Here is a 27,528-nt window from a genome sequence, read left to right as displayed (position 1 = left end):
CTTAACCTCACTGCAAATTCTCTTTCTCAGTAACTTATAATATAGCTCCCCTATCTAGCAAAGTAACATTAAGAGCAGGGACTTTATCTTTTTCACTTTGCTTTTCCTCTCACTTTATCCTTTTCCTTTCACTTTCCTGTCACCATCAACGAGACGACTGTCAACAAGACAACTGTCCAGCATGCAGCAGAATGTATTTCTTAAATCTTCTTAAAATCTATAGTTTGTCCTCTGTATCTACAGATTCCACAGTTCAAAATACTTTGGAAAAACCCTACAAATTTCCAAAAAGCAAGACGCGATTTTGCCATGTACTGGCACCTATTTTTGTACCTTACTATACTGGGTATTACAAAAATCTAAAGATGATCTGCCAAGTATCAAGGATAACTATACTATATGCTTTCTGCTTAATGTCTTCTATACTTCCTTAAAAAAAGAAAAAAATCCATTGAATCCTGGACAGCTCAAGTGAAAAATGCTCTACAGTTAAAATGAGAATGGATTCTTCTCCATAAACAAATTAAAAAGCTCCAAACATCTTGTTCCCTGAAAATCCAGTGTGTTACAGCTCATATCCGCTCCAAAGAGTAGTACTCAAAGTAGCTAAAATTTGCACTGGGATTAATGGCCTGAGATACAAAAAACAAAGGTTGTGAAGACTATTTCTATCCCATTATGACCAAGACACAAGCAAATCCATTTTTCCCACTACATGGTGGTTAAAACTCAATTTTATGTTTCAGGATTAGAAATACAACAGAAAAAAAAAAATCTAATTAATTCATTCAAGCAAAGACGGGCTGTGAATTTTTGAAATATAGCATTAAGGACAGGAAGTCAAATATATCAAGTCAATTGTTTGAGCTACACATTAATCAAGTCAAGATTTAATAATAGTAACAAAAAATCTACTAACTCTTAAATATTCAATAACTGCTTTCTGAAAATTAAATACTTCTTGGTGGCAGGACATAAGGAACAAAATAAACATGACATATATAAAATGTCTTTAAAATGAGTCAACACACGTGACAGAACCTGAGAATCACATCATTCACTAGAGAGATACAAAGGCTGTCTGCTTCTATGTAAAATTTCATTACAGCACAGTCACAGCTATATGTTTACATTCTGCCATGGCTGCTTTGTAACACACGTAATGGGCTGCAGACACTGAAACTTTTACTATTTCTCTTCTAAACAAAAAGTTTATGCCCATTATAAACTGTGTTTCACACTGGGTAAAGCTGAAGAAAAACATTACACAGTCTTAACTGCTATTACATGAACATAAAGAAAAACATTTTAAGGAAACTCTCTAGTGTGTGTCTGTACAAAAAATATATATATATGTAAGACACTTAAACAGCAAATAAGAACTTCCCTGGTGGTGCAGTTCTTAGGAATTTGCTTCCCAATGCAGGGAACATCCATCCCTGGTCCAGAAAGATCCCACATGCCACAGGGAAACTAAGCCTGCAAGCTGTAACTATGAGCCCAGGCCTCACATTGCAACTGCTGAAACCTGTGTGCTACAGAGACTGACCACTGCCACAGCTACTGAGGCCTTGTGACCTACAGATGGGGCTCTGCAATTAGAGAAGACAATGGAACAGACCCTCCACAACTAGAGAGAGCATAAGCTCAGCAATGAAGACCCAATGCAGCAAAAAATAAGTAAACAAAAAATAAATAAATAAAAACCAAAAACTCCAAGCCCTCAAATGGCTTACAGCTTCAAATCCATCATATTTATGTTAAATTGCTTTAGTTGTGTCCAATTCTTTGCAGCCCTACAAACTATAGCTTGCCAGGCTCCTCTGTCCATGGGATTCTCCAGGCAAGAATACCAGGGGATCTTCCATGTAATTATCCTCTCATCACAGGAATTACCTCTTCTTCTCTTTTCCCCTGTTGTTTCTGCTCCTCCTCTTCTCTCTCTCTTCTCTGATGTTCTTCCCATTTTTCCATTAAGTTTGTCTTTAAAGAGAAAAAAAAGATTTAATTTTCAAAACCTTCACAACACAGGAAAAGTAAACTTTAAAAATTAAGTATATATTGGTCAAACAAAGAATCCAGCTTTTTAAAGGTTTTTCTGCTGTTATTCTTGTTCGACATGTATTTCTTAATGTGAAAAAATCTTTAATTAGAAGTTATTTTAACTGTTTAGCTAGCTGATTAATTTGACTAAAAGCAAAGCATACCTCTTGTTCTTCCTCCTGTTTCCCAGCTGTCTCTTCCTTTTCTTTCTTTATTCTGAATTCCTCTTGTGCCTTCTGCTCCCTTAATAACCATTCATCATGTAAGTTTTGCCTATTGATATAATTAAGTTATCAAAAGAACTGGCATTCTACAAATACACACACATTTACACTGCATATATTATAGCAAATAAAACATTTGGGGATGATTAAAATGTAATGAAAGATTAATTTTATATAAAACCTAGAGCAAGTGCCATAAAGCAAATGATAAGATACAAACTAAGACTTAGAGTTTCACATTGAGAAAGTATAATCCTTCAACTTCTATGCATTTGTAGAGTGGCAACTGCAGGACTGCAGAACCCATCAACTTATGGGTAAACTTGAAACAGTTAAGAGTCTCTTGAGTTTTTGTCCCTAGGATCCTAAACGACTAAAAGAAAAAAAATAAGTCAGACACCAATGCCAGATACTGGATATCAAATTATGAAAATAGCATGAAAATCAAATTGTAAGTAATGTTGTGAAACAAACTGAGATCAATGATAAATGAGTAAAGTATATGTCATACATATAGGATAGAAGATTAACATTCTTGGTTAGTAATCATTTTTCCTACCAAAAAAAATATAAATAAAAAAATTTTCTATTTTTATTGTGAATCTCAAAATTCTCCAAGCCAGGCTTCAGCAATACGTGAACTGTGAACTTGCAGATGTTCAATCTGATTTTAGAAAAGGCAGAAGAACCAGAGATGAAATTGCCAACATCCGGTAAATCATCGAAAAAGCAAGAGACTTCCAGAAAAACATCCGTTTCTGCTTTATTGACTATACCAAAACCTTTGTGGATCACAATAAACTGTGGAAAATTCTGAAGGAGATGGAAATACCACCTGACCTGCCTCTTAAGAAACTGATATGCAGGTCAGGAAGCAACAGTTAGAACTGGACATGGAACAACAGGTTGGTTCCAAATAGGAAAAGCAGTATGTCAAGGCTGCATATTGTCACCCTGCTTATTTAACTTATATGCAGGATACATCATGAGAAACACTGGGCTAGATGAAGCACAAGCTGGAATCAAGATTACTGGAAGAAATATCAATAATCTCAGATATGCAGATGACACCACCCTTATGGGAGGACGTGAAGAATTAAAGAGCCTCTTGATGAAAGTGAAAGAGAAGAGTGAAAAAGTTGGCTTAAAGTTCAACATTCAGAAAACTAAGATCATGGCATCCAGTCCCATCATTTCATGGGATACAGATGGGAAAACAGTGGAAACAGTATCAGACTTTTATTTTTTGGGGCTCCAAAATCACTGCAGATGGTGACTGCCGCCATGAAATTAAAAGACACTTACTTCTTGGAAGAAAAGTTATGACCAATCTAGATAGCATATTCAAAGCAGAGACACTACTTTGCCGACAAAGGTCTGTCTAATCAAGGCTATGGTTTTTCCAGTGGTCATGTATGGATGTGAGTTGGACTATAAAGAAAGCTGAGCGCCGAAGAATTGATGTTTTTGAACTGTGGTGTTGGAGAAGACTCTTGCGAGGTCCTTGGACTGCAAGGAGATACAACCAGTCCATACTAAAGCAGATCAGTTCTGGGTGTTCATTGGAAGCACTGATGTTGAAGGTGAAACTCCAAAACTTTGGTCACCTGATATGAAGAACTGACTCAGTGGAAAAGACCCTGATGCTGGGAAAGATTGAAGGCAGGAGGAAAAGGTGACAACAGAGGATAAGATGGTTGGATGGCATCACAGACTCAAGGGACATGAGTTTGAGCAAGCTCCAGGAGTTGGTGATGGACAGGGAGGCCTGGTGTGCTGCAGTCCATGGAGTCGCAAAGAGCTGGACACGACTGAGAGATTTAACTGAACTGAACTGAGCTAAACATATGGTAAAAATGGGCATGTTTTTTCAATGCTGGAGAAACTACAAACCCAGAGGCCCTTTTTCTCTGTTTATGTATACATATTCTTTGATCACAGGCATTTCTAGGCACTTTCCTAGGAAATAATAGAGAAATTATGAAAATTATATAAGCAAAGATTGCTAACTTAAAGGTCTGTATAACAATAAAAGGGTAATCTTATTTTCTTTTTAAGGTACTATGATCTTAATGTACATCAGTGGAGAACAATACACAGGTAAAGTATGCTATATCTATACAATGAACAGCATGTTGGTTTTAAAACGGGTGGATTAGACTTCTGATTGATATCGAAAGATATGTATTACATAACAAGCAAAAATTTATGTAAAGATACGTGGAACTATATGTGTACTATCTTTGTACTCAGACATTTGCATTCAACTTTTTGTAACAAAGGCTCTCTATGAGTATGAGGTATTTATTGATGCTGTTTCACTTCTTGTTTGAATTAGTTGTTCTTTTGCATAGAAAATGAATCAACAAAAGCAGTGAAAAATACTTTGGTCAAAAATTTTTTATACAGGTGTCATGAGAGGGAGTTTCATATGTATACTTATGGCTGATTCATGTTGAAGTTTGACAGAAAACAGCAATAAAGCAATTAACCTTCAATAAAAAATAATTTTTAAAAGTAAAAAATGTTATACAGGTTTTAAAAATAGCATATATTATTTAAAGATACCATATACATTAAACAGAAAGACATGATTATCATTAATTTATCACTAAATAAGAAAACCCCACTGGGAGAAAGTAAGTATGTAAATAAGCAATAAACACATTAAAAACATTTACAGAAACAAATTATATAATAATTCTTTCATTTAACAGATGAGGAAAATCGAACAAAAAGATTAAATCCTATATACAAATAAATGCAAAGAATCACCTGTAGGACTCTGAATTAGACTTCACAACCTATGTCACACTGACAATTGAAACAAAGGCAAGTTCTCACCTTTAAAATGATTTCTCTTGGCTTGCCCTTATATTTACATTTTTGAAAAAATTATGTGGCATATCTTCTCTTCTCTGAAAACTAGAACTCCAGACTTTATTCGTGCAGAAGTCTTAAATTTATAGCAAAATTAAGGGGAAAATACAGAATTCCCTCCCACACACCTTTACTCCATAAATGTATATCATCCTATCAGAGATGTACATATTTTTATAAAGAAAAATCTGTATTAATAAAGTCTTTATCATTTCAAGTATAAAAACTGAATACACTTCGAGTTTTTAAAACAGTGCTGACCTCTCTAACTCCAACAGCTTCTCTTCTTTTAACTGTTTTTCAATAACAGCAGGATTCTCCTCTTCTTTTTGTGACAGTCCTGAAGTAATTTAAATGTTTATTAAACTGAATACAAATAATAATACGGTCATGATGCAGGAAAATCTTTAAACATGAACATTTTTAATGTTTACAATAATGGCACACACCAGTCTGTCTAAACCTCCTAATAATAAAGGCTTTAGAGAGCAAAATTCTGGACAACGGAAGAGTCAGAAAATTAATGTAAATAGTGGTTAACACACTGTATATATTTTTTTAAATCCATGGTTCAGAATACTCAAAAAGGTGTTGGGAGAATGGGATGGAACACAGACATTCACAAAAGACAGACAACTAAAATATACAAAACCATTTTTTAAACACTCACTACAAAAATGTATTTAGATAAACAACTAAAAGCATTGGAAGAGGTTATTAGACACAGGATGTTTATATTATCCTAATACCATGAAATTAAAAGACGCTTACTCCTTGGAAGGAAAGTTATGACCAACCCAGACAGCATAATGAAAAGCAGAGACATTACTTTGCCAACAAAGTTCTGTCTAGTCAAGGCTATGGTTTTTCCATTGGTCATGTATGGATGTGAGAGTTGGACTGTGAAGAAAGTTGAGTGCCAAAGAATGGATGCTTTTGAAGTACAGTGTTGGAGAAGACTCTTGAGAGTCCCTTGGACTGCAAAGAGATCCAACCAGTCTATCCTAAAGCAGATCAGTCCTGTATGTTCACTGGAAGGACTGATGCTAAAGCTGAAACTCCAATACTTTGGCCACCTCATGAGAAGAGTTGACTCATTGGAAAAGACTCTGATGCTGGGAGGGATTGGGGGCAGAAGGAGAAGGGGACGACAGAGGATGAGATGGCTGGATGGCATCAATGACCCGATGGACATAAGTCTGAGTAAACTCCAGGAATTGGTGATGGACAGGGAGGCCTGGCGTGCTGTGATTCATGGGGTCGCAAAGAGTCGGACATGACTGAGAGACTGAACTGAACTAATACCATCCTATTTCATCCCAGGGACAAGTATTTAATTTAAAGGGGAAAAATCTACTGTTATATTGGCACAATCTAACAAGCAACACCTCTGTGTTATATATGAATTTAGACAGAGACATAAATATCTAGACCATAGCATTTCATCTGTGGCTCCCCTCTTCTGCTTGCTCATTCATGTCTCTCTCACACAGCAACTAAAAAGTCTTAAGTCAAGTGTCTCATGTAAGTATCTGCAAATTTAAGAATGTTGCATGCCATTCCAGTAAACAATGAATGTTGCTCACCATCTAATCAGTGGCTAGTGCAGCTGGCCCCATGGTCAATCTACTGTGTACCCTGGATAATTAAGGTCCGTATCTAAGGGATAATTTCAATTAGCCCTGCTAACTAAAAGCTGTCACTTATGCAAAGTTCATGCAATGAAAGAAGTCAACAATATTTTAGTTGACAACCGAAGAATGTCACTGGCCACCTGCTTCTACAAGGATTGTATCACTACCCACTGCAATGACTGACTTTCAACTCCCATGGAAAAGACTTTAGGATGCAAAGCAGAAATAACAGGTATGATTTTTCTAGTAGTCATGTAAGGATGTGAGAGAGGGACTACAAAGAAGCTGAGCAATAAGGAACTGATGCTTTTGAACTGCAGAGTTGGATTAGACTATTGAGAGTACTTTTCACTATAAGGAGGTGAAACCCGTCAGTCCTAAAGAAAATCAACTGAGAATATCCATTGGAAGAACTGGTGCTGAAGATCAATCTCCAATATTTTGGCCACCAGATGGGAAAGAGCTGACTCACCGGAAGACCCTGATGCTGGGAAAGATTGAAGGTAAAAGGAGAAAGGGGTGGAAAAGGATGAAATGGTTAGATGGAAACAACTTTATGGATTTGAGTTTCAGCAAAACCTGGGAGACAGCAAAGGACAGTGAAGCCTAGTATATGGCAGTCCATGGAGTCACAAACAGTGAGACACAACTTACTGACTGAACAAAACAAATGTTGTGGGGGCAAGGGTGAGCGAACAAGTCTTCAGATGGCTAGGTGTTTTCAGGAGAAGATTTTATGAGCCCAATTCTTCTATCTTCTCATATCTAAAGACCAGAATCTGGGGATTCCCTGGTAGTTCAGACAGTAAAGAATCTGCCTGCAATGCAGGAGACACAAGTTCCATCTCTGGCTCAGGAAGTTCCACGGAAGAAGGAAATGGAAACCCACTCCAATATCCTTGCCTGGAGAATTCCACAGACAGCAGAGCCTGGAAGGCCACAGTCCATGCGGTAACGAAGAGTGAGACATGACTGAGTCTAACATTTTCACTTTTCACTGTCTAATGGAGAGAACACAAAGGATCTGGCCTAATCTTTTAAGGAGACTATTATGTATCCATTATCTCAAGAGAATCTTAGAACTAATCTATAGATTAAGTTGAGAATGAAGCCAAGAAATATCCAAACAGTGGAAGAATGATCCTGAGAGCATTTTATAAATTATGGAAGCTGCCCTTTCATCACAAACCCAATGTGTTAGGCCAGAAGGATTTAACTGTATCAAAGGAGGCTCTTCAGTGAAAAGATTCTGCTAAAGCAACAGCACAACCTGAACAGTTTCTCCTGAGCCCAATTTCTTGCATCTTGTCATACTGAAGAGACAAAGTGAAAATTTTACATAACATCCTGCTCATTCTCCCTCTATAACTCAGCTTGCTCCTTGCGAAGTCTGGATCATGTAGGTCACACAGTCGCAGAAAATGGGGACTTCATAGGGAATATTGCAAACTGGAGCTTATCTCACTCAGCCTTGTCCTGTTCTTTGCAACCGTCCAGCCCCTGCCAAGCTGCTTAATCATGCCTATCCAGGTCAGACAACCCCCTCATCATCTTGACTGCTGTTCCTGTGCACTCAAAACCCCTTAGTTTAAACCAGCCTATTAACAGCTAGTATTGCCCACCATAGTCTGTCTATAAAAATTCTGTAACACCTTTGTTCAGGGCTCAGAGCTTATGTTGTTAACCTCTCTGGGTCCACCAGCATAATAAACCTGAGTTCTTCAACTCTCCATGCGTGGTGCTTGGGTTTCTTGATTACTGGTTTCTGCAACAATATCTAATGAGTAACTGCTCCTCATGACTAGTTGTAAACTTCTATCAAAATGGATGTCCCCTCACTAAAGTCATATACCCTTTAAGGTATATGGGATCTTCTAAGAGGGTGTCCCCCAGAGTACAGTAACTTATTTGCCCCAAATAAACTGCTGTCCTACTGTTTTTCTTTTCCCCAGTTGATGGCCCAAATTCTTGCATATTCCCAAACACAGAAAAGCACTTAAAATGATTAACTTTAGACATCTTTCATAAATTTTTGTAATTTAGACATCTGCTTCTTTGTGACCCTGTGGACTACACATGGACTACCAGTCCATGGAATTCTCCAGGCCAGAATACTGGATTGGGTAGCCATTCCCTTCTTCAGGGGAATCTTCCCAACCCAAGGATCAAACCCAGGTATCCTGCATTGAAGGCGGATTCTTTACCAGCTAAACCATCAAGGAAGCCCAAGAATACTGGAGTGGGTGGCCTAACCCTTCTCCAGTGGATCTCCCAGACACAAGGATCAAACCCAGGTATCTCGCATTGAAGGAGGATTTTTTACCAGCTGAGCCATCAGGGAAGCCCAAGAACACTGGAGTGGGTAGCCTATCCCTTCTCTAGTGGATCTTCCCAACCCAGGGATATAACTGGGGTCTCCTGTATTGCAGACAAATTCTTTACCAGCTGAGCTACCAAGGAAGAGCTTCAGTAATTAAAAATGTTTCGAATTTTAACTGTATTTTTCATTCTTCCCAGAGAAAACTCTACATATCCTGTATTCTTCCTTAACTCACTTTCCTCAAAGAGATCTAAGATACTGTATTCTAGGTTACAATCCTCAGTAAGGTCCTCCGATAAAACTTAACTGCAAACTTTTAGGTCGTATGCTTTCTTCAGTTGACATATCTAAGTTAGTTATGGCTAAGTCACAAGGTACAAGATATTTAATGCATAGTCCTCTCCAGTTATAAATCTATGATACCAAACAAGTCATGTACTTCTGAAATACAATGGTGGGACAGGTACAAGATCCACATTCCAGTTACAAAAGGGAAGTTAGAGGTAACAGTTCAGTTCAGTGCAGTTCAGTTCAGTCGCTTAGTCATGTCCAACTCTGCAATCCCATGGATTATACCACAAAAGGATTCCCTGTTTACCATCATCTCCCAGACTCTGCTCAAACTCAACTATACTGAGATGGTGGTGCTATCCAACTATCTCATCCTTTGTCGTCCACTTATCCTCCTGCCTTTAATGTTGCCCAGCATCAGGGTCTTTTCCAATGAGTCAGTTCACATCAGGTGGCCAAAGTATTGGAGCTTCAGCTTCAGCATCAGTCTTTCCAATGAATATTCAGGAATACATTTGAATCAGTTCTAATGAGGTGGATGAAACTGGAGCCTATTATACACAGTGAATTAAGCCAGAAAGAAAAACACCAATACAGTATCCTAACGCATATACATGGAATTTAGAAAGATGCTAACAATAACCCTGTGTACGAGACAGCAAAAGAGACACTGATGTATAGAACAGTCTTATGGACTCTGTTGCAGAGGGAGAGGGTGGGAAGATTTGGGAGAATGGCATTGAAACATGTATAATATCACATATGAAATGAGTTGCCAGTCCAGGTTCGATGCATGATACTGGATGCTTGGGGCTAGTGCACTGAGACCACCCAGAGGGATGGAATGGGGAGGGAGAAGGGAGGAGGGTTCAGGATGGGGAACACATGTATACCTGTGGCGGATTCATTTTGATATTTGGTAAAACTAATACAATTTGTAAAGTTTAAAAATAAAATTTAAAAAAATAAAAAAGGACTGATTTCCTTTAGGACTGATTGGTTCGATCTCCTTGCAGTCCAAGGAACTCTCAAGAGTCTTCTCCAACACCAAAGTTCAAAAGCATTACTTCATCAGTGCTCAGTTTTCTTTATGGTCCAACTCTCGCATCCATACATGACTATTGGAAAAAGACAGACTATTGTCAGGAAAGTAATGTCTCTGCTTTTTCATATGCTGTCTAGGTTGGTCATAGCTTTTCTTCCAAGGAGTAAGCATCTTTTAATCTCATAACTGCGCTCACCATCTGCAGTGATCTTGGAGCCCAAAAAAATAAAGTCGCTCACTGTTTCCTATCTTTCCCTATCTGCCATGAACTGATGGGACCAGATGCCATGATCTTCGTTTTCTGAATGTTGAGTTTTAAGCTAACTTTTTCACTATCCTCTTTCACTTTCATTAAGAGGCTGTTTAGTTCCTCTTCACTTTCTGCCATACGTGTGGTATCACATGCGTATCTGAGGTTGTTGATATTTCTCCTGTCAATCTTGACTTCAGTTTGTGCTTCATAAAGCCCAGCGTTTCTCATGATGTATTCTGCATATAAGTTAAATAAGCAGGGTGACAGTATACAGCCTTGATGCACTCCTTTCCCAATTACGAACCAGTCCACTGTTCCATGTCCAGTTCTGTTTAGATTTCTCAGGAGGCAGATTTCTGCATACAGATTTCTCACGAGGCAGGTAAGGTGGTCTGGTGTTCCCATATCTTTAAGAATTTTTGCAGTCTGTTGTGATCTAAAGAGTCAAAGGTTTTGGTGTAGTCAATAAAGCAGAAGTAGATGTTTTTCTGGAACTCTCCTGCTTTTTCTATGATCTAATGGATATTGGCAATTTGATCTCTGGTTCCTCTGCCTTTTCTAAATCCAGTTTGAACATCTGGAAATTCTTGATTCACATACTGTTGAAGCCTGGCTTGGAGAATTTTAAGCATTACTTTGGTAGCATGTGAGATGAGTGCAATTGGGTCGTAATTTGAACATTCTTTGGCACTGCCTTTCTCCATTCTTTGGAACAAGAAGTGACCTCTTCCAGTCCTGTGGCCACTGCTAGGTTTTCAAAATTTGCTGGCATATTGGGCACAGCACTTTAACAGCATTATCTTTTAGGACATGAAACAGCTCAGCTGGAATTCTATCACCTTCACTAACTGTTCATAGTGATGCTTCCTAAGGCCCCCTTGACTTCACATTCCAGGATTTCTGGCTCTAGGTGAGTGATCACACCATTGTGATTATCTAGGTTGTGAAGATCTTTTCTGTATAGTTCTTCTGTGTATTGTTGCCACCTCTTCTTAGTATCTTCTGCTTCTGCTGGGTCTGTAACAGTTGTGCCCTTAATTGTGCCCATCTCCGCATGAAATGTTCCCTTGGTATCTCTAATTTTCTTGAATAGATCTCTAGTCTTTCCCATCCTATTGTTTTTCTCTATTTCTTTGTATTGACCACTGAGGAAGCCTTTCTTATCTCTCCCTGCTATTTTCTGGAACTCTGCATTCAGATGGTTATATCCTTCCTTTTCTCCTTTCCCTTTAGCTTCTTGTCTTTTCTCAGCCATTTGTAAGGCCTCTTCAGACAATCATTTTGCCTTTTGCGTTTCTTTTTTCTTGGGGATGGTCTTGATCACTGCCTCCTCTACAATATCATGAATCTCTGTCCATAGTTCTTCAGGCACTCTGTCTATCAGATCTAACCCCTTGAATCTATCTGTTGCTTCCACTGGATAATTGTACGGGATCTGATTTTGGTAATACCTGAATGGTCTAGTGGTTTTCCCTACTTTTTCAATTTAAATCTGAATTCTGCAATAAGGAATTCATGATCTGAGTCACAGTTGGCTTCTGGTCTTGTTTTTGCTTACTGTATAAAGTTTCTCCACTTTCAGCTGCAAAGAACATAATCAATCTGATTTCAATATTGACCATCTGGGGACATGTGTACAGTCATCTCTTTTTGTTGGAAAAGGGTGTCCGCTATGACCAGTGCTTTCTCTTGGCAAAACTCTATTGGCCTTTGTCTTGCTTCATCTTGTACTCCAAGGCCAAACTTGCCTGTTACTCCAGGTATCTTTTGACTTCCTACAAAAGCATTCCAGTCCCCTGTGATGAAAAGGACATCTTTTTTGTGTGTTAGTTCTGTAAAGTCTTGCAGGTCATCATGGAACCGTTCAGCTTCTTTGTCACTAGTGGGTGGGGCACAGATTGGGTTACTGTGATACCAAATGGTTTGCCTTGGAAATAGAGATCATTCAGTCATTTTCGAGACTGCATGCAAGTACTGCATTTCAGACTCTCTTGGTGATTATGAGGGCTACTTCACTTCTTTAACAAGTCTGGAACAAACCGAAAATTTTTCAGGCCCATGTTCCTCACAGTGAAGGCACATGGCTCTTGGTGACCCTATCTCCATGACTTTACCTGGTACAGCTCTTATTAAAGCTCTTGGATTTGCTACCTTACATCTTCTGGGATGAAATCATGTATGTGTGTACTGGTTTGGGCTTAGGAGTGCCCATCACCATGGATCTCTTCGCTGAACAGCCTTCTTTGATACAGTTATATCCTTCACACTTTACACACTGGGTTTGTGATCAAAGGGCCACTCCCATAATAAACAAAATGCCCTCAGGTTCATTCTTCCACTGTTTGATAAAACAATTCCAGTTTTAGTGTAGACTTAATCTCCCATTTTTTGATGAATAGCTCTTGGATTCTGGAGGCATCTCAATTGAGATGCTGGAGGCAAAATAATCTCATAATATTAGATCACCTCTTTTGTGCTCTCTCAACTGTCCCGGACAATAGGGCCTTGACTACGATGGTTGACCAGTCTCAACTGCCTTCATGAACAGTTTCAAGCTACTGCTCAGATAGTGACTCACACCAATCTTCTTATCAATGCCAGCCAAACTCTCAGGTTCCCTCTCAAACACATTTTATTTCTTTTAATGTGGTCAGGCTGAGAACTTTCAAATTTCAACTTATGATTTCTTTTTGAATAACAATCCCACCTGCCGCTGATGCTAAGTCACTTCAGTCCTGTCCAACTCTGTGCGACCCCATAGACGGCAGCCCACCAGGCCCCGCCATGCCTGGGATTCTCCAGGCAAGAACACTGGAGTGGGTTGCCATTTCCTCCTCCAATGCATGAAAGTGAAAAGTGAAAGTGAAGTCACTCAGTCGTGTTTGACTTTTAGCGAGCCCATGGAGTGCAGCCTACCAGGCTCCTCCGTCCATGGCAGGAGGAGCATTTTCATTTTCTCCATCCATTTTCTAGGCAAGAATACTGGAGTGGGTTGCCATTGCCTTCTCCGAACAATTCCACCAAATCCCATCAAATCATTTCTCTTTTTTAAAGGACACGAGGCCACCATCTCCACACTATAAAAGATGCCAGAAAAAAAGAAAATTACAGGAATATCACTGATTAACATAGATGCAAAAATCCTCAACAAAATTCTAGCAAACAGAATCCAACAACACAATCAAAGAATCATACACCACAATCAAGTGAGATTTATCCCAGGGATGTAGAACCTTCAATATATGCAAATCAATCACTGTGATACATCACACAAATAAATTAAGAAAGACGAACAGCTCAACAGATGCAGAAAAAACTTCGGACATAATCCTACTTCCATTTATGATAGAAACTCTCCAGAAAATAGCCGTAGAAAGAACCTATGCCAACATAATAACAGGCCATATACAACAAACCCACAGCAAACATTACTCTCAACTGAGAAAAAGTGAAAGCATTTTCTCTAAGATCAGGAATAAAAGGTGTATGCAAGATGACAGTGAGAGAAGGTACAGAGTGCATGTCTCGCCATGCCTAGGATGCCTACCAGGTGCTGGTGGGGGACCTCCTGAGGACAGGCTGATGGGTGGAGCCTCAGAGGAAACCAGGTACCAGACAAAAGAGTGTGGAGAAAGCTCAAGGCCTGGGGACATCAACTGAGGGTCTGTTGTAGAGGAAGAGAGTGGTTTTGATGCTTTTGTGCTGGTAGCAGCAGTGAACTTGCTCCATCATGAAGGGGAGGGATCTATGAGGAGATAGAAAGATCCACTAGGTAACCCCCTTCACTTGATCCTGGGGTGCTTTCTGGGCCCCAGGGCCCCTGGCCTCTGCTCTTTGGGGCCTCTTTTCCCTCCGATGGAGTCTTCTTCCCTCTGGGGGACCATAGCTCTTCAGGGATCCCTATGAGAGAATCCTGTGGATGTGAGAGGGAGGGAAGGCTCCTGCTGGGAGAGAAAGAGACCAGCTGAGCTTTAGAAGGCACCTGAACAAGGCACTGCCTACTGTCCCCTTCTTATCCCCACTCGGCTCTGGGGATCATCCTAAGGTGCCCAGGCCAAGCCCTCCACCCTTAAGGAACACTTCCTACCTTTGGGGGCCCCTCCACCCTCCAAGGCACCCATCTAAGCCCCATTCCCTGCTCCTCCCTCCAAGTTGAGGCCTCTGCCATTCCAAAGCCCCCTCCTAACCTCCAGGATTCTTCTATACTCTCTCATTTCCTCCTCCCTCCAGGGTCCACATCCTATACATGCTCCCTCAAGCCTCCATGGGCTCTGACCTCTGGACCTGGCTCTCGGGGATTCAGGAGCCCCCTCTACCTTCTCTCCTCCATCCAAGGGCCCCCCTCTACCCTCCAGCAACTCCCCCTGCCCTCCTCTGTCCTCCAGAGCCACCTCCGAGGGCACCCTCAGCCCATGCAGGTCCTGCAGATGCAGGAGGGAGGAGAGACAGAGCAGGGCCGTCCAGGGAGGAGTTCCTCCAGATGTGGAGGAGTAGGGAATCCTTCTGGTGTTCTTCCACCCAGGGCCCAGGGGAGCTTCCTGGGGGCCTGGCCTTATCCTCATACCCCAAAGCCAGAGGCACTGCAGAGACCCTCTTAGCTGTGTGGAGCCTGGCTCACCCCCACCCCCACCGAGGGCCCTCTCTGAAGGCCTGCGTCCTGGGTCAGAAACCCACACGTACCTAAACACCCTTAGCACCTAGGTCATTCCCCACTTAAACCCCACCTTTCACAGCCTAATTTTTTCAGCCTTTTGGTGTTTGGGGTTTCTTTCAGAGTTTTTACTACTAATGGAGTTCCATTTTCCCTCCAGAAGTTTTTTCATACATATTCTTATTTTTTGTACTATTTGTTAGTTTTCTAAAATTATTCTATTATTTTTAAATCTTCATTATTATTCTGCTCCCTCATAGCTCAGCTGGTAAAGAAACCACCTGCAATGCAGGAGACCCCAGTTTGAGCCCTGGGTTGGAAAGATCCCTGGAGAAGGGATTGGCTGCCCTTTCCAATATTCCCGGGCTTCCTTGGTGGCTCAGCTGGTAAAGAATCCACATTCAGTGTGGGAGACCTGGGTTCAATCCCTGGGTTGGGAAGATCCCCCAGAGAATACCCACTCCAGTGTTCTGACCTGGAGAATTCCATGGACTGTATAGTTCATGGGGTTACAAAGAGTCAGACACAACTGAGCAACTTTAACTCATTTTTATTTTTAATTTATATTTTTTCTTTTTCTCTCTTTGCTATTGAGTCTGGTATTACCCTTCAAGGGTTGTTATCTTTTATTCATTTATTATAGTTGTTCTGCCTTTTTTCCCCTATCTCTTCATTTTTCTTTTTTTTTTTTTTCCTTTTTTGCATCCCATGGCTTGTAAGATCCGGCTTCACAAGCTTTAGACCTGGCTCAAGCCCCTGAGGTGTAAGCGCTGAGTCTGAAATGCTGGAATACAAAAAACCTCAGACCTTAAGGAATATTAATTGAAGTGAGCTCTCCCAGAGGTCCACGTCTCAACACCAAGACCCAGCTCTAACCAACAGTCTACAAACTCCACTGCTGGAAACCTCAGGCCAAACAACTAGTAAAACAGTTTGTTCAGTAAACTGAACACAGTCCCTCCCATCTAAAAAACAAGAAATAACAAAAAATAAGTTATAGATGAAGAAGCAAGATAAAAATCTATCAAGAAAAAGACAAGGGTGCCCAATCTCACTATTATTCAACATAGTCTTAGTCACAGCAATCAGAAGAAACAGAAATAAAAGGAATCTAGATTGGAAAAGAAGTAAAATTTTCACTGTTTGCATGTGACATGATACTATATATAGAAAAGCCTAAAGATGCCATCAGGAAATTACTAGATCTAATCAATGAATACAGTAAATTCACATGATAAAAAACACATAGAAATGCCTTGCCTTTCAATACACCAACAATGAAAACTGGAAAGAGAAATTAAGGAAATCATCCCATTCAACATTGCAACAAAAAGAATACAATGCCTAGGAATAAATCTACTAAAGAGCCAAAAAGCCCGTATGCATAAAACTGTAAGACACTGATCAAAGAAATAAAAAACAATATAAACAGAAGAACAGATATACCATGTTCTTGGATTGGAAGAATCAGTACTATGAAAATGACTCTACTACCCAAGGCAACCTACAGATTCAACACAATACCTATCAAGCTACCAATGGTAGTTTTCATAGAACCAGAACAAAAAAATTTCACAATCCGTATGGAAAAACAAAAGGTCCCAAATAGCCAAAGCAGTCTTGAGAAAGAATTAAGCTGGAGGAATCAACTTACCAGACTACAGACTATAAAGCTAGAGTTATCAAGACAGTCTGATACTGGCACAAAAACAGAAATACAGGCCAATGAAGCATGATAGAGAGTTCAGAGGTAAACCCACACATCTATGAGCACCTTATCTTTGACAAAAAAAGCAAGAATATACAATGGAGAAAAGAAAGCCGTTTCAGTAACTGTTACTGAGGAAACTGGACAGCTACATGTTAAAGAGTAAAACTAGAACACTTTCTAATAGCATACACAAAAATAAACTCAAAATGGATTAAAGATCTAAATTTAAGGCCAGACACCATAAAATGCTCAGAGGAAAACACAGGCAGCAGACTCCCTGACATAATTTATAGCAAGATCCTCTATGACCCACTTCCTAGTGTAAAGGAATAAAAACAACAACAACAAAAATAAGTAGGCTCCAGTTTCATCCACCTCATTAGAACTGATTCAAATGTATTCTTTTTAATGGCTGAATAATACTCCATTGTGTATATGTACCACAGCTTTCTTATCCATTCATCTGTTGATGGACATCTAGGTTGCTTCCATGTCCTGGCTATTATAAACAGTGCTGCGATGAACACTGGGGTACATGTGTCTCTTTCAATTCTGGTTTCCTCAGTATGTATGCCCAGCAGTGGGACTGCTGGATCAAAAGGCAGTTCTATTTCCAGTTTTTTAGGGAATCTCCACACTGTTCTCCATAGTGGCTGTACTAGTTTGCATTCCCACCAACAGTGTAAGAGGGTTCCCTTTTCTCCATACCCTCTCCAGCATTTATTGCCTGTAGACTTTCGGATCATAAAATTAAAAAAATAAATAAATAAAAAAAAAAAAATTAAGCAGGACCTAATCAAACTTAAAGTTTTGCACAGCAGAGGATACTATAAACAATGTGAAAACTGTGAGAATGAGAGAAAATAATCGAAAATGAATCAACTGACAAAAGATTAATCTCCAAAATACATAAGCAGCTCACGTAAGTCAATATCAGGAAAACAAGACGCTCAATCAAAGTGGTCAAAAGACCTAAGCAGATATCTCTCCAAAGAAAATAGAGATGGTGAACAAACACATGAAAAAATGTTCAATATCACTAATTATCAGAAAAATGCAAATCAAAATTACAATGAGGTATCACCGCACACTGGTCAGAATGACCATCATCAAAAAGTCTACAAATAAATGCTGGAGAAGACATGGAGAAAGGGGAACTCTCTTGCACTGCTGGTGGGAATGTAAACTGATACAGTCAGTATGGAGATTCCTTAAAAAACTAGGAGTAAAACTGCCACATGACCCAGCAAAATCACTACTAGGCATATATCCTGAGAAAAACCACAATTCTAAAAGACAAAGTACCCCAATGTTAACTGCAGCACTATCCACAACAGCCAGGACATGGAAGCAACCTAAACGTCCATCAGCAGAGGAATGAATAAATAAGATGTGGTCCATATGTACAATGGAACGTTACTCAGACATAAAGAAGAATGAATTTCAGTCAGTTCCAGTGAGGAGATGAACCTAGAGCCTCTTACACAGAGTGAAGTAAGTCTGAAAAAATAATTGTTTACTAACACATATATGTGAAATCTAGGAATGGTACTGATGAACCTATTTCATGGAAGGAAGAGAGATGCTGACATAGAGAAATGAGAATGGACTTGTGGACACAGTGGGGAAAGGAGAAAGTGGGATGAACAGAGAAATCATTATTAACATCACTGTTATTTTCACTGTCCTCTTTCACTTTCCTCAGGAGGCCTATTAGTTCCTCTTCACTTTCTGCCATAAGGGTGGTGTCATCTGCATATCTAAGGTTCTTGATATTTCTCCCGGCAATCTTGATTCCAGCTTGTGCTTCTTACAGCCCAGCGTTTCTGCATATGTACTCTGCATATAAGTTAAATAAGCACAGTGACAATATACAGCCTTGATATACTCCTTTCCTGATTTGGAACCAGTCTGTTGTTCCATGTCCAGTTCCAACTGTTGCTTCCTGACCTGCATACAGATTTCTCAAGAAGCAGGTCAGGTGGTCTGGTATTCCCATCCCTTGAAGAATTTTCCACGGTTTATTGTGATCCACACAGTCAAAGGCTTTGACATAGTTAATAAAGCAGAAATAGATGTTTTTCTGGAACTCTCTTGCTTTTTCAATGATCCAGTGGATGTTGGCAATTTGGTCTCTCATTCCTCTGCCTTTTCTGAAACCAGCGTGAACGTCTGGAAGTGCACAGTTCACATATTGCTGAAGCCTGGCTTGGAGAATTTTGAGCATCACTTTACTAGCGTGTGAGATGAGCGCAATTGTGCGGTAGTTTGAGCATTCTTTGGCATTGCCTTTCTTTGGGATTGGAATGAAAACTGATCTTTTCCAGTCCTGTGGCCACTGCTGAGTTTTCCAAGTTTGTTGGCATATTGAGTGCAGCATTTTTACAGCATCATTTTTCAGGATTTGAAATAGCTCAACTGGAATACCATCACCTCCACTAGCTTTGTTTGTAGTGATGCTTTCTAAGCCCCACTTGACTTCACATTCCAGGATGTCTGGCTCTAGGTGAGTGATCACACCATCGTGATTATCTTGGACGTGAAGATCTTTTCTGTACAGGTCTTCTGTGTATTCTTGCCACCTCTTAATATCTTCTGCTTCTGTTAGGTCTTGCCGGGGACCAGCCCCGGCTGATCCAGGGTATTCGAAGGAGAGACGGCATAGGCGAGGATCAGGATACAATAGCTTCAATTAGATATTAATTAAAGATATAAAGAGTAATAGGATGAGGATAGCTCAGTAGGAAAATTCAGTGGAGAAAAGAGGCTGAGTGGCTTGGTTTACGCGGGAGACCAATAAAACTTCAAGACAAGAAGCTTGCACCACTTACGTAGGCCACAGGCGTCCTTCCATTCTCCCGAAGGAGAGGAGACACTGAGGCCGCCCCGGTCGGATCTTAGAAGCCCAGGCATAATTAGTAAGCATGGTGGGTTCCGCGCTCCAGATGGAGACTCAGCCAGAGTGAGAGAGAGAGCGACATGGGGAGACCAGTATTTTGAGAAACTGATCCCAATTCTTTATTTCCCATGGTCTACTTTTATACACTGAGATGTTATGCAAAAGTCACGCGGGGTCAGCAGTCCTGACTTTTATCAAAGTCAGGTGCTTCATACAAAGGTATACAGAGGTCTTAGGGGTGTTACATCATCTTCTGGCCAGGGGGCCTGCTGACAATTTACGACCCTCTCCCTTGTGACAGCGGTCAATCAACCAGGACACTTATTTCTCCAGGGCTGATTATTCTCAAAACAGACGCCACCCAAATAAAGTTACATTCCTACAGGGTGAGGGTGTAGTGGGTTTTAGTTAAGGAAAGAATTTACTTAGTCTAAGGTCTAACGTGATTAATATCAAAGGTTAATTCTATATATTCATTAATGTAAGGGCAGGGGATATGGAGACTTAGCAACAAACACTGGCTCAACAAATGAAAAACCCTTCACCAACACAATTTCTAATTCGCCCATTATACTTATACTAATAGTTTTCTAACTTTTCTAAGGAACCTGTTTTTAGAAGGTTTAAAGCATCTTGTGCCTCTCACGGTTGGGAGGCTGTGAGCGATCACATGTGGCCGGACAAGCCTGTCAGGCAGGCCAGAGAACCTTCAGAGGAGTTTGTAGGTTAAAACACTCTTATCACGCCCAGGAATTATTATAAACTGAGCTCTGGGTTAACTCCTTCTCCAAAAGAGGTGGTGGGGACAGCCCCGTAAAGTCAGAGGTGTAGGTGAGCACAAAGTAGTAAAGCAGGCAGGCTCTGGTTATGGGGGTAGATGCTCGAGGAGTTCCAGGGGGACTCCTGAGGCTCGATCCCGCCTTTGCGTATGTCGAGCCTCCTTCCTCATGACCTTTGTCACGGGCGGAGTATCTCACTCTGGCCCCCAACAAGGTCCAAACCATTTCTGTCCTTTATCGAGCCCGTCTTTGCATGAAATGTTCCCTTGGTATCTCTAATTTTCTTGAAGAGATCTCTAGTCTTTTCCATTCTGTGGTTTTTCTCTATTTCTTTGCACTGATTGCTGAGGAAGGCTTTCTTATATCTTCTTGCTATTCTTTGGAACTGCATTCAGATGCTTAGATCTTTTTTCTCCTTTGCTTTTCACTTCTTTTCACAGTTCTTTGTAAGGCCTCCCCAGACAGCCATTTTGCTTTTTTGCATTTCTTTTCCATGGGGATTGTCTTGATCCCTGTCTCCTATACAATGTCACGAACCCCATTCCACAGTTCATCAGGCACTCTATCTATCAGATCTAGTCCCTTAAATCTATACCCCGCGTCCGAGGTCAGGGGCCATGGCCAAGAGGAGCTACCCCACGTCCAAGGTCAGATGCCATGAGTGCCAGGCTGCGATGGCACAGGAGTGGCGGAGAGGAGCTATCCCTGTGGCTGAGGTCAGGGGCGGTGGCCAGGAGGAGCTACCCCACTTCTGAGGTCAGGGGCGGCGGCCGAGAGGAGCTACCTCGCATCTGAGGTCAGGCGCGGCGGCTGTTGAGTGCCAGGCTGCGACGGCGAAGGAGTGGCAGGGAGGAGCTACCCTACGTCTGAAGTCAGGGGCGGCGGCCAGGAGGAGCTACCCCATACCCGAGGCCAGGGGCAGTGGTCAAGGAACAACCCCATGTCCAAAGAGCAGTGGCTGCCTGGGCACAGGAGGGCCAAGAGGAGTTACTCCACGTTCAAGGTCAGGAGGGGAGGCAGTGAGGAGATAGCCCTCGTCCAAGATAAGCAGCAGCAGCTGTGATTTGCTGGAGCAGCTGTGAAGAGATTTCCCACGTCCAAGGTTAAGAGAAACCCAAATAAGATGGTAGGTGTTGCAAGAGGGCATCAGAGGGCAGACAAACTGAAACCATAATCACAGAATACTAGTCAATCTAATCACACTAGGACCACAGCCTTGTCTAACTCAATGAAACTAAGCCATAGCCGTGGGGCCACCCAAGATGGGCGGGTCATGGTGGAGAGGTCTGACAGAATGTGGCCCGCTGGAGAACGGAATGGCAAACCACTTTGGTATTCTTGCCTTGAGAACCCCATGAATAGTATGAACAGGCAAAATGATAGGATACTAAAAGAGGAACTCCCCAGGTTGGTAGGTGCCCAATATGCTACTGGAGATCGGAGGAGAAGTAACTCCAGAAAGAATGAAGGGATGGAGCCAAAGCAAAAACAATACCCAGTTGTGGATGTGACTAGTGACAGAAGCAAGGTCCGATGCTGTAAAGAGCAATATTGCATAGGAACCTGGAATGTTAGGTCCATGAATCAAGGCAAACTCGAAGTGGTCAAACAGGAGATAGCAGGAGTGGACGTTGACATTCTAGGAACCAGCGAACTAAAATGGACTGGAATGGGTGAATTTAGCTCAGATGACCATTATATCTACTACTGTGGGCAGGAATCCCTTAGAAGAAATGGAGTAGCCATCATGGTCAACAAGAGTCCGAAATGCAGTACTTGGATGCAATCTCAAAAACGACAGAATGATCTCTGTTTCTAAGGCAAACCATTCAATATCACAGTAATCCAAGTCTATGCCCCAACCAGTAATGCTGAAGAAGCTGCAGTTGAACGGTTCTATGAAGAACTAACTACAAGACCTTTTAGAACTAACACCCAAAAAAGATGTTCTTTTCATTTCAGGGGACTGGAATGCAAAAGTAGGAAGTCAAGAAACACCTGGAATAACAGGCAAATTTGGCCTTGGAATACGGAATGAAGCAGGGCAAAGGCTAAAAGAGTTTTGCCAAGAGAATGCACTGGTCATAGCGAACACCGTCTTCCAACACAAGAGAAGACTCTACACATGGACATCACCAGATGGTCAACACCAAAATCAGACTGATTACATTCTTTGCAGTCAAAGATGGAGTAGCTCTATACAGTCAGCAAAAACAAGACCAGGAGTTGACTGTGGCTCAGATCATGAACTCCTTATTGCCAAATTCAGACTGAACGTAAGGAAAACCACTATACCATTCAGGTATGACCAAAATCAAATCCCTTATGATTATACCTGATGCTACATATCCCCTAATATGTGTAGTAAGAACATACAATATCTTCTTTCTAGTATTTTGCAATAAACAGACTAACATGGGACTAACAAACCCATAAGGCAAGGCATTTCAGAACATTCCACAAGATCTCATTTTTTAAAAATCAATACAAGCTGTAGTATATACATACACGATGTATATTTAACAGGTACATCTGGTTATACACAAAGCTCAATCCTGGATAATATACACAGCTATTTGTGTATCATAAAACTGAATTCCTTTCATTTATGTAAGTACAAAGTTGTTATATTCTGTAGAAAAATGTCTGTATACTTTAGAGATGCAAACTGAATTATTTAGGTGTGAAGCACCATATATCTGCAACTTACATGTCAATTATCAGGGTAAAAAAACTTCTATACATGAATGTGTATCTATCTATCTGTCTATATATACACACATATACATATACGCTTCTATCTATCTATCTATCTATCTATATATACAGACACACACACACATATATATATGCTGCTATGTCGCTTCAGTTGTGTCCGACTCTGTATGACCCCAGAGATGGCAGCCCACCAGGCTCCTCCATCCCTGGGATTCTCCAGGCAAGAATACTGGAATGGGTTGCCACTTCCTTCTCCAATGCATGAAAATGAAAGTGAAGTCGCTCAGTCATGTCTGACTCTTTGGGACCCCATGGACTGTAGCCTACCAGGCTCCTCCATCCAGGAGTACTGGAGTGGGATGCCATTTCCTTCTCCAGTATATATACATTTTTTCACATATCAATATACATAGAAATATACATATAGAGAGAGAAAAGAGAGAGGAGACAGAAATGTTCATTAGATACTCAGTTCATAGATGGTTACTTAACTATTTCTTTCCAATTTTCTGTATACTGGAATACTTTTCAAATTAAAAATAGGAGAATATAATTTTTTTATAATAAAAACTATATTCTCTCCAATTTAAAATTTATATTTGAGAGAAAAATGCAACAAGAGAAGGGAACACACAGGGAAAACTGAAGCCACTTAAGGAAATGGAACAGAGGCTTTCCAACATTCAAAGTCAAAAGAAAAAAGATTTTTAACAGTGACATATGTATTATGTTATGTTAAGTTGCTTCAGTCGTGTCCGACTCTGTGCAACCCCACAGACGGCAGCCCACCAGGCTCCTCCATCCCTGGGATTCTCCAGGCAAGAACACTGGAGTGGGTTGTCATTTCAAAGGCTTACCCAGTTCTATATTAAACTGCCTTTCTAACCAAATAAACTTTACTATTTCAGATTTCTAAATTAAAAGAGAATAGGCCCACAAATGGTAGTAACTTCTGATACAATTATCAGATAAATCACTTATCTGGCAGAGGATATAATTCTGAATTACTTACAGAGGTATTTCCACTAAGTAGACATTGCTTGCACCTGCTAATACTCAAAAATACCTGCTGACTCATTTAAACCTTTAACCCCTTCAAAATCAAGTTCACACAGTCCAAAAAAATAATTATGAACAATTCAAGTGAGGTATTTTCTCTACAAGTATAATCAAATATTTGCCAGCATACATTAAAGTAGCAAGTATTTCATTGTATTATACATGTAATTCTTTCAAACAAAAACAGAATCATACTTCAGTTTTGTAGCTTGTTTTTACATTTTACCTTAATTTGTGACAAGATAGTTTATTTCATGCTATCCAAGATTAAACTAGATGCTGAAAAGATTACCTACAACTGCAAGATCAATGTTAGAGAAATTTCTACAAATCATTAGCCAATTCACTCTTATAGTAATACTTTCTATATTTTAGGGAATATGTTGGCTCATTCAATGTGTACTACAATGAATAAACAGAAGTATTTTTTATTCTATACATTAAGTCTCTCTAGATTAAGAACTGTGAATCACAATATACAGAACTAGGAGCAAAGCTGTTAACTGACAGACAACTGCTTAGTTTTAGATATGGCACTAGCTATATAATAAAAAGCAAAGTAGTGACCTACCTATAAACATACTAAATCTGTTTTTGGAAAGGAAGATTTCAAATGACTACCTACCAAGATTTGCTGTGAGTGTGAAAAGGAGTAAGTAACTCCAACCTATCCTACCTACTTTTCCTGACATTTTCTTCTGCCGCTAATGGACTAATTTCTAATTAATAATATAAAGAAGTCACCTGTTGTGTGTGTTTACAACGATTTTTCCATGCCAAATATGCCACATATTGCTTATGGACGGAGGAGCCTGGTGGGCTGCTGTCTATGGGGTCGCACAGAGTCGGACAGGACTGAGAGAGTTCACTTTCACTTTTCACTTTCAAGCACTGGAGAAGGAAATGGCAACCCACTCCAGTGTTCTTGCCTGGAGAATCCCAGGGACAGGGGAGCCTGGTGGGCTGCCATCTATGGGGTCGCACAGAGTCGGACATGACTGAAGCGACTTAGCAGCAGCAGCAGCAGCAGAATCACTGCCTGGGTACATCATTGGTAAACAAAACCTCTATGGCCATTTCTCAAGTCCAAAAATCCTGTTTACTTGAGGTCACAGTCTCTACAGTCCAAGAACTGTCTTGGACAACTTAAAAAGCAAGTTCTGGAAAATGTAGATGACAAACATTAAAAGCCGATACTGTTGTGTGATAGCAGTGCATCCATCTGAATTTATAAGCATGTTGGCTAAGCAGTACTAAGTTTACTGCATTACACACACAAGTTTATGGGAAAATGTTAGGTTCTGCCATTTTTCAGCCAAATATGTATTATCACTGGACAAATTAAGGTTCCACTATTTTTCCCAACAGGAAAAAAGTGTTTAAGAACTATAAGGCAACAATAATAAAGCACTACAAACACCACATAATCCAGGAACAGCTATCTGTACAAGTATTTTTTTAAGACTTTGTTCCATATAATCCCTAGTATTACATTTATGTAAACATGAATGGGTTGTGTGATTTTATTTGGTTTTAAGTATGTATGTTTACAGTCAAATTCCACGACTAGTTTTATGCTTGTAAATAGTTGAAGAAAAACAACAGTTTCAGTTACCATTTGGCTCAATATAGGTACCTTACTCTATTTCAGTTTGAGAAAAATCTGAACAATGTCTAATTAATATACTCAACCAGTATATGGGAAAACATCGACTAAGTAGTTAACACAGTAGCTGCTGAAATTCACAATTCTTACAGTTGTGACATCAAGTTCTTTACGAGTATTTACAAATAGTAGTGATTCACCGTACCTTTCTCTGTCTTATTTAAAACGTCAGTATTTTCTCTAATATGGTTATAACTTAATTTCGAGAGAACCAGACCCTGCATGTCATAAGATACACACCTCTCTTTTGACACTGGGGCCTCAATTTTGGGCCGCAGTAGGGGCAACAAGTTTATACAAAGAAAACAAGATGAGTCCATTACCTGAGTCTCTCAGTCTAGCCAGTTCCCGGCGACGTTTCTTTCGTTTTTCCTTCTTCAAGAAGGCTCTGTATTTTTTGTGGCTGAGAAAACGAAACAGACACCATCATTGGTCACACCTGCAATACGGTCTGGAGGCCCCGTTTCCACTGCGTCAAGTGCAGGAAAGTCTCTCTAGTACTAGGTAATGAAATCTTGGTTTTTATATTTTGGTTACAAAACCGTCTCGCCCTTCTACCCTCAGCCATTAAGTCTCCATTCGCAGTTTTGATTCTCGCCTTCCTGAGCCCATGGACGCCAGTAATAGTGCCAGGAAGGTGCCGACTTGTTTGTCCCAGGCTGCGTGCGCAACCTAGGCTCTTCCTGGTTTGTTTGTTTGTTTCTTTTCAATCACTTCTCCCAGTCAGCTTACCTCTGTGTCTTGGGAAACAGCTCCCGCGCCGCCACCTTCTCCATGCCCCTCCGTCCGCACCTCTAAGCCGAGAGGCGGGCCTAACGGCGGAAACGAACATGCGCAAGCGCAGGCAAAAGCGGAAGTCTGAAGCCTTCTTCCCTCGGTTCACTTTCCGCTTCTTTCCGGAAGTTTACTGTGCGGCTGTTTCCACACTCTGGAGTTAATATGTCTGTACTAGGCACTTCACTTGTTCTGATGCTGTCGTGGGTGTCTTGTGGCCAACACGCGAAAATGGTCTGTCGAGTGCTGGTTCACTCTTACTACGCAGTACTACTGCAGCCTCCACTGTTTCTTGAGCCTCAACCCCTTTCCGCTGCTCCACCTAAGCTTCAGATTCCGTCCCCTTCGATTCAACCCGTTTCAAAAGGAACCTAATTCTTTGGGCAGGAAATGCGAACTCGGCTTGCCGTTGTGTTTATGCCCTGAGAACGAAAAATATGTACGTAATGTTATAGGCTATTGATACATACAAAAATGTTTAGGTAGTATGAGTGTCTCTGCCTGAGTAGAAAACTTTTTGATCTGAGAAAATAAAGAAAATAGAAATAAAGATTAAAAAAATTTTTTAATACCTTTGACGT

The 27,528-nt window shown here is 40.5% G+C and overlaps 1 protein-coding gene across 1 annotated transcript in view; it reads right to left on the bottom strand.

The window, feature by feature from the left end:
• The window catches only part of LOC138986360 (U2 small nuclear ribonucleoprotein auxiliary factor 35 kDa subunit-related protein 2-like), a 46,855-nt gene extending 19,849 nt beyond the window's left edge, over window positions 1–27,006 (bottom strand). Inside the window, exons 1-5 of the mRNA XM_070365724.1 lie at window positions 26,906–27,006; window positions 26,497–26,576; window positions 5,409–5,487; window positions 2,208–2,316; window positions 1,897–1,983 (exon numbers count right to left, since the gene is read on the bottom strand). Of these exons, the coding sequence (XP_070221825.1) occupies window positions 1,897–1,983; window positions 2,208–2,316; window positions 5,409–5,487; window positions 26,497–26,576; window positions 26,906–26,949 (399 nt within the window). The 5' untranslated portion in view covers window positions 26,950–27,006. The remainder of the gene's footprint in view (window positions 1–1,896; window positions 1,984–2,207; window positions 2,317–5,408; window positions 5,488–26,496; window positions 26,577–26,905) is intronic.
• Window positions 27,007–27,528: the final 522 nt, after the last annotated feature.

This window comes from Bos mutus, chromosome X (assembly GCF_027580195.1).
Source record: "Bos mutus isolate GX-2022 chromosome X, NWIPB_WYAK_1.1, whole genome shotgun sequence".
NCBI classification, from domain to species: domain Eukaryota; kingdom Metazoa; phylum Chordata; class Mammalia; order Artiodactyla; family Bovidae; genus Bos; species Bos mutus.
This window is presented reverse-complemented; position numbering and strand designations above follow the sequence as displayed.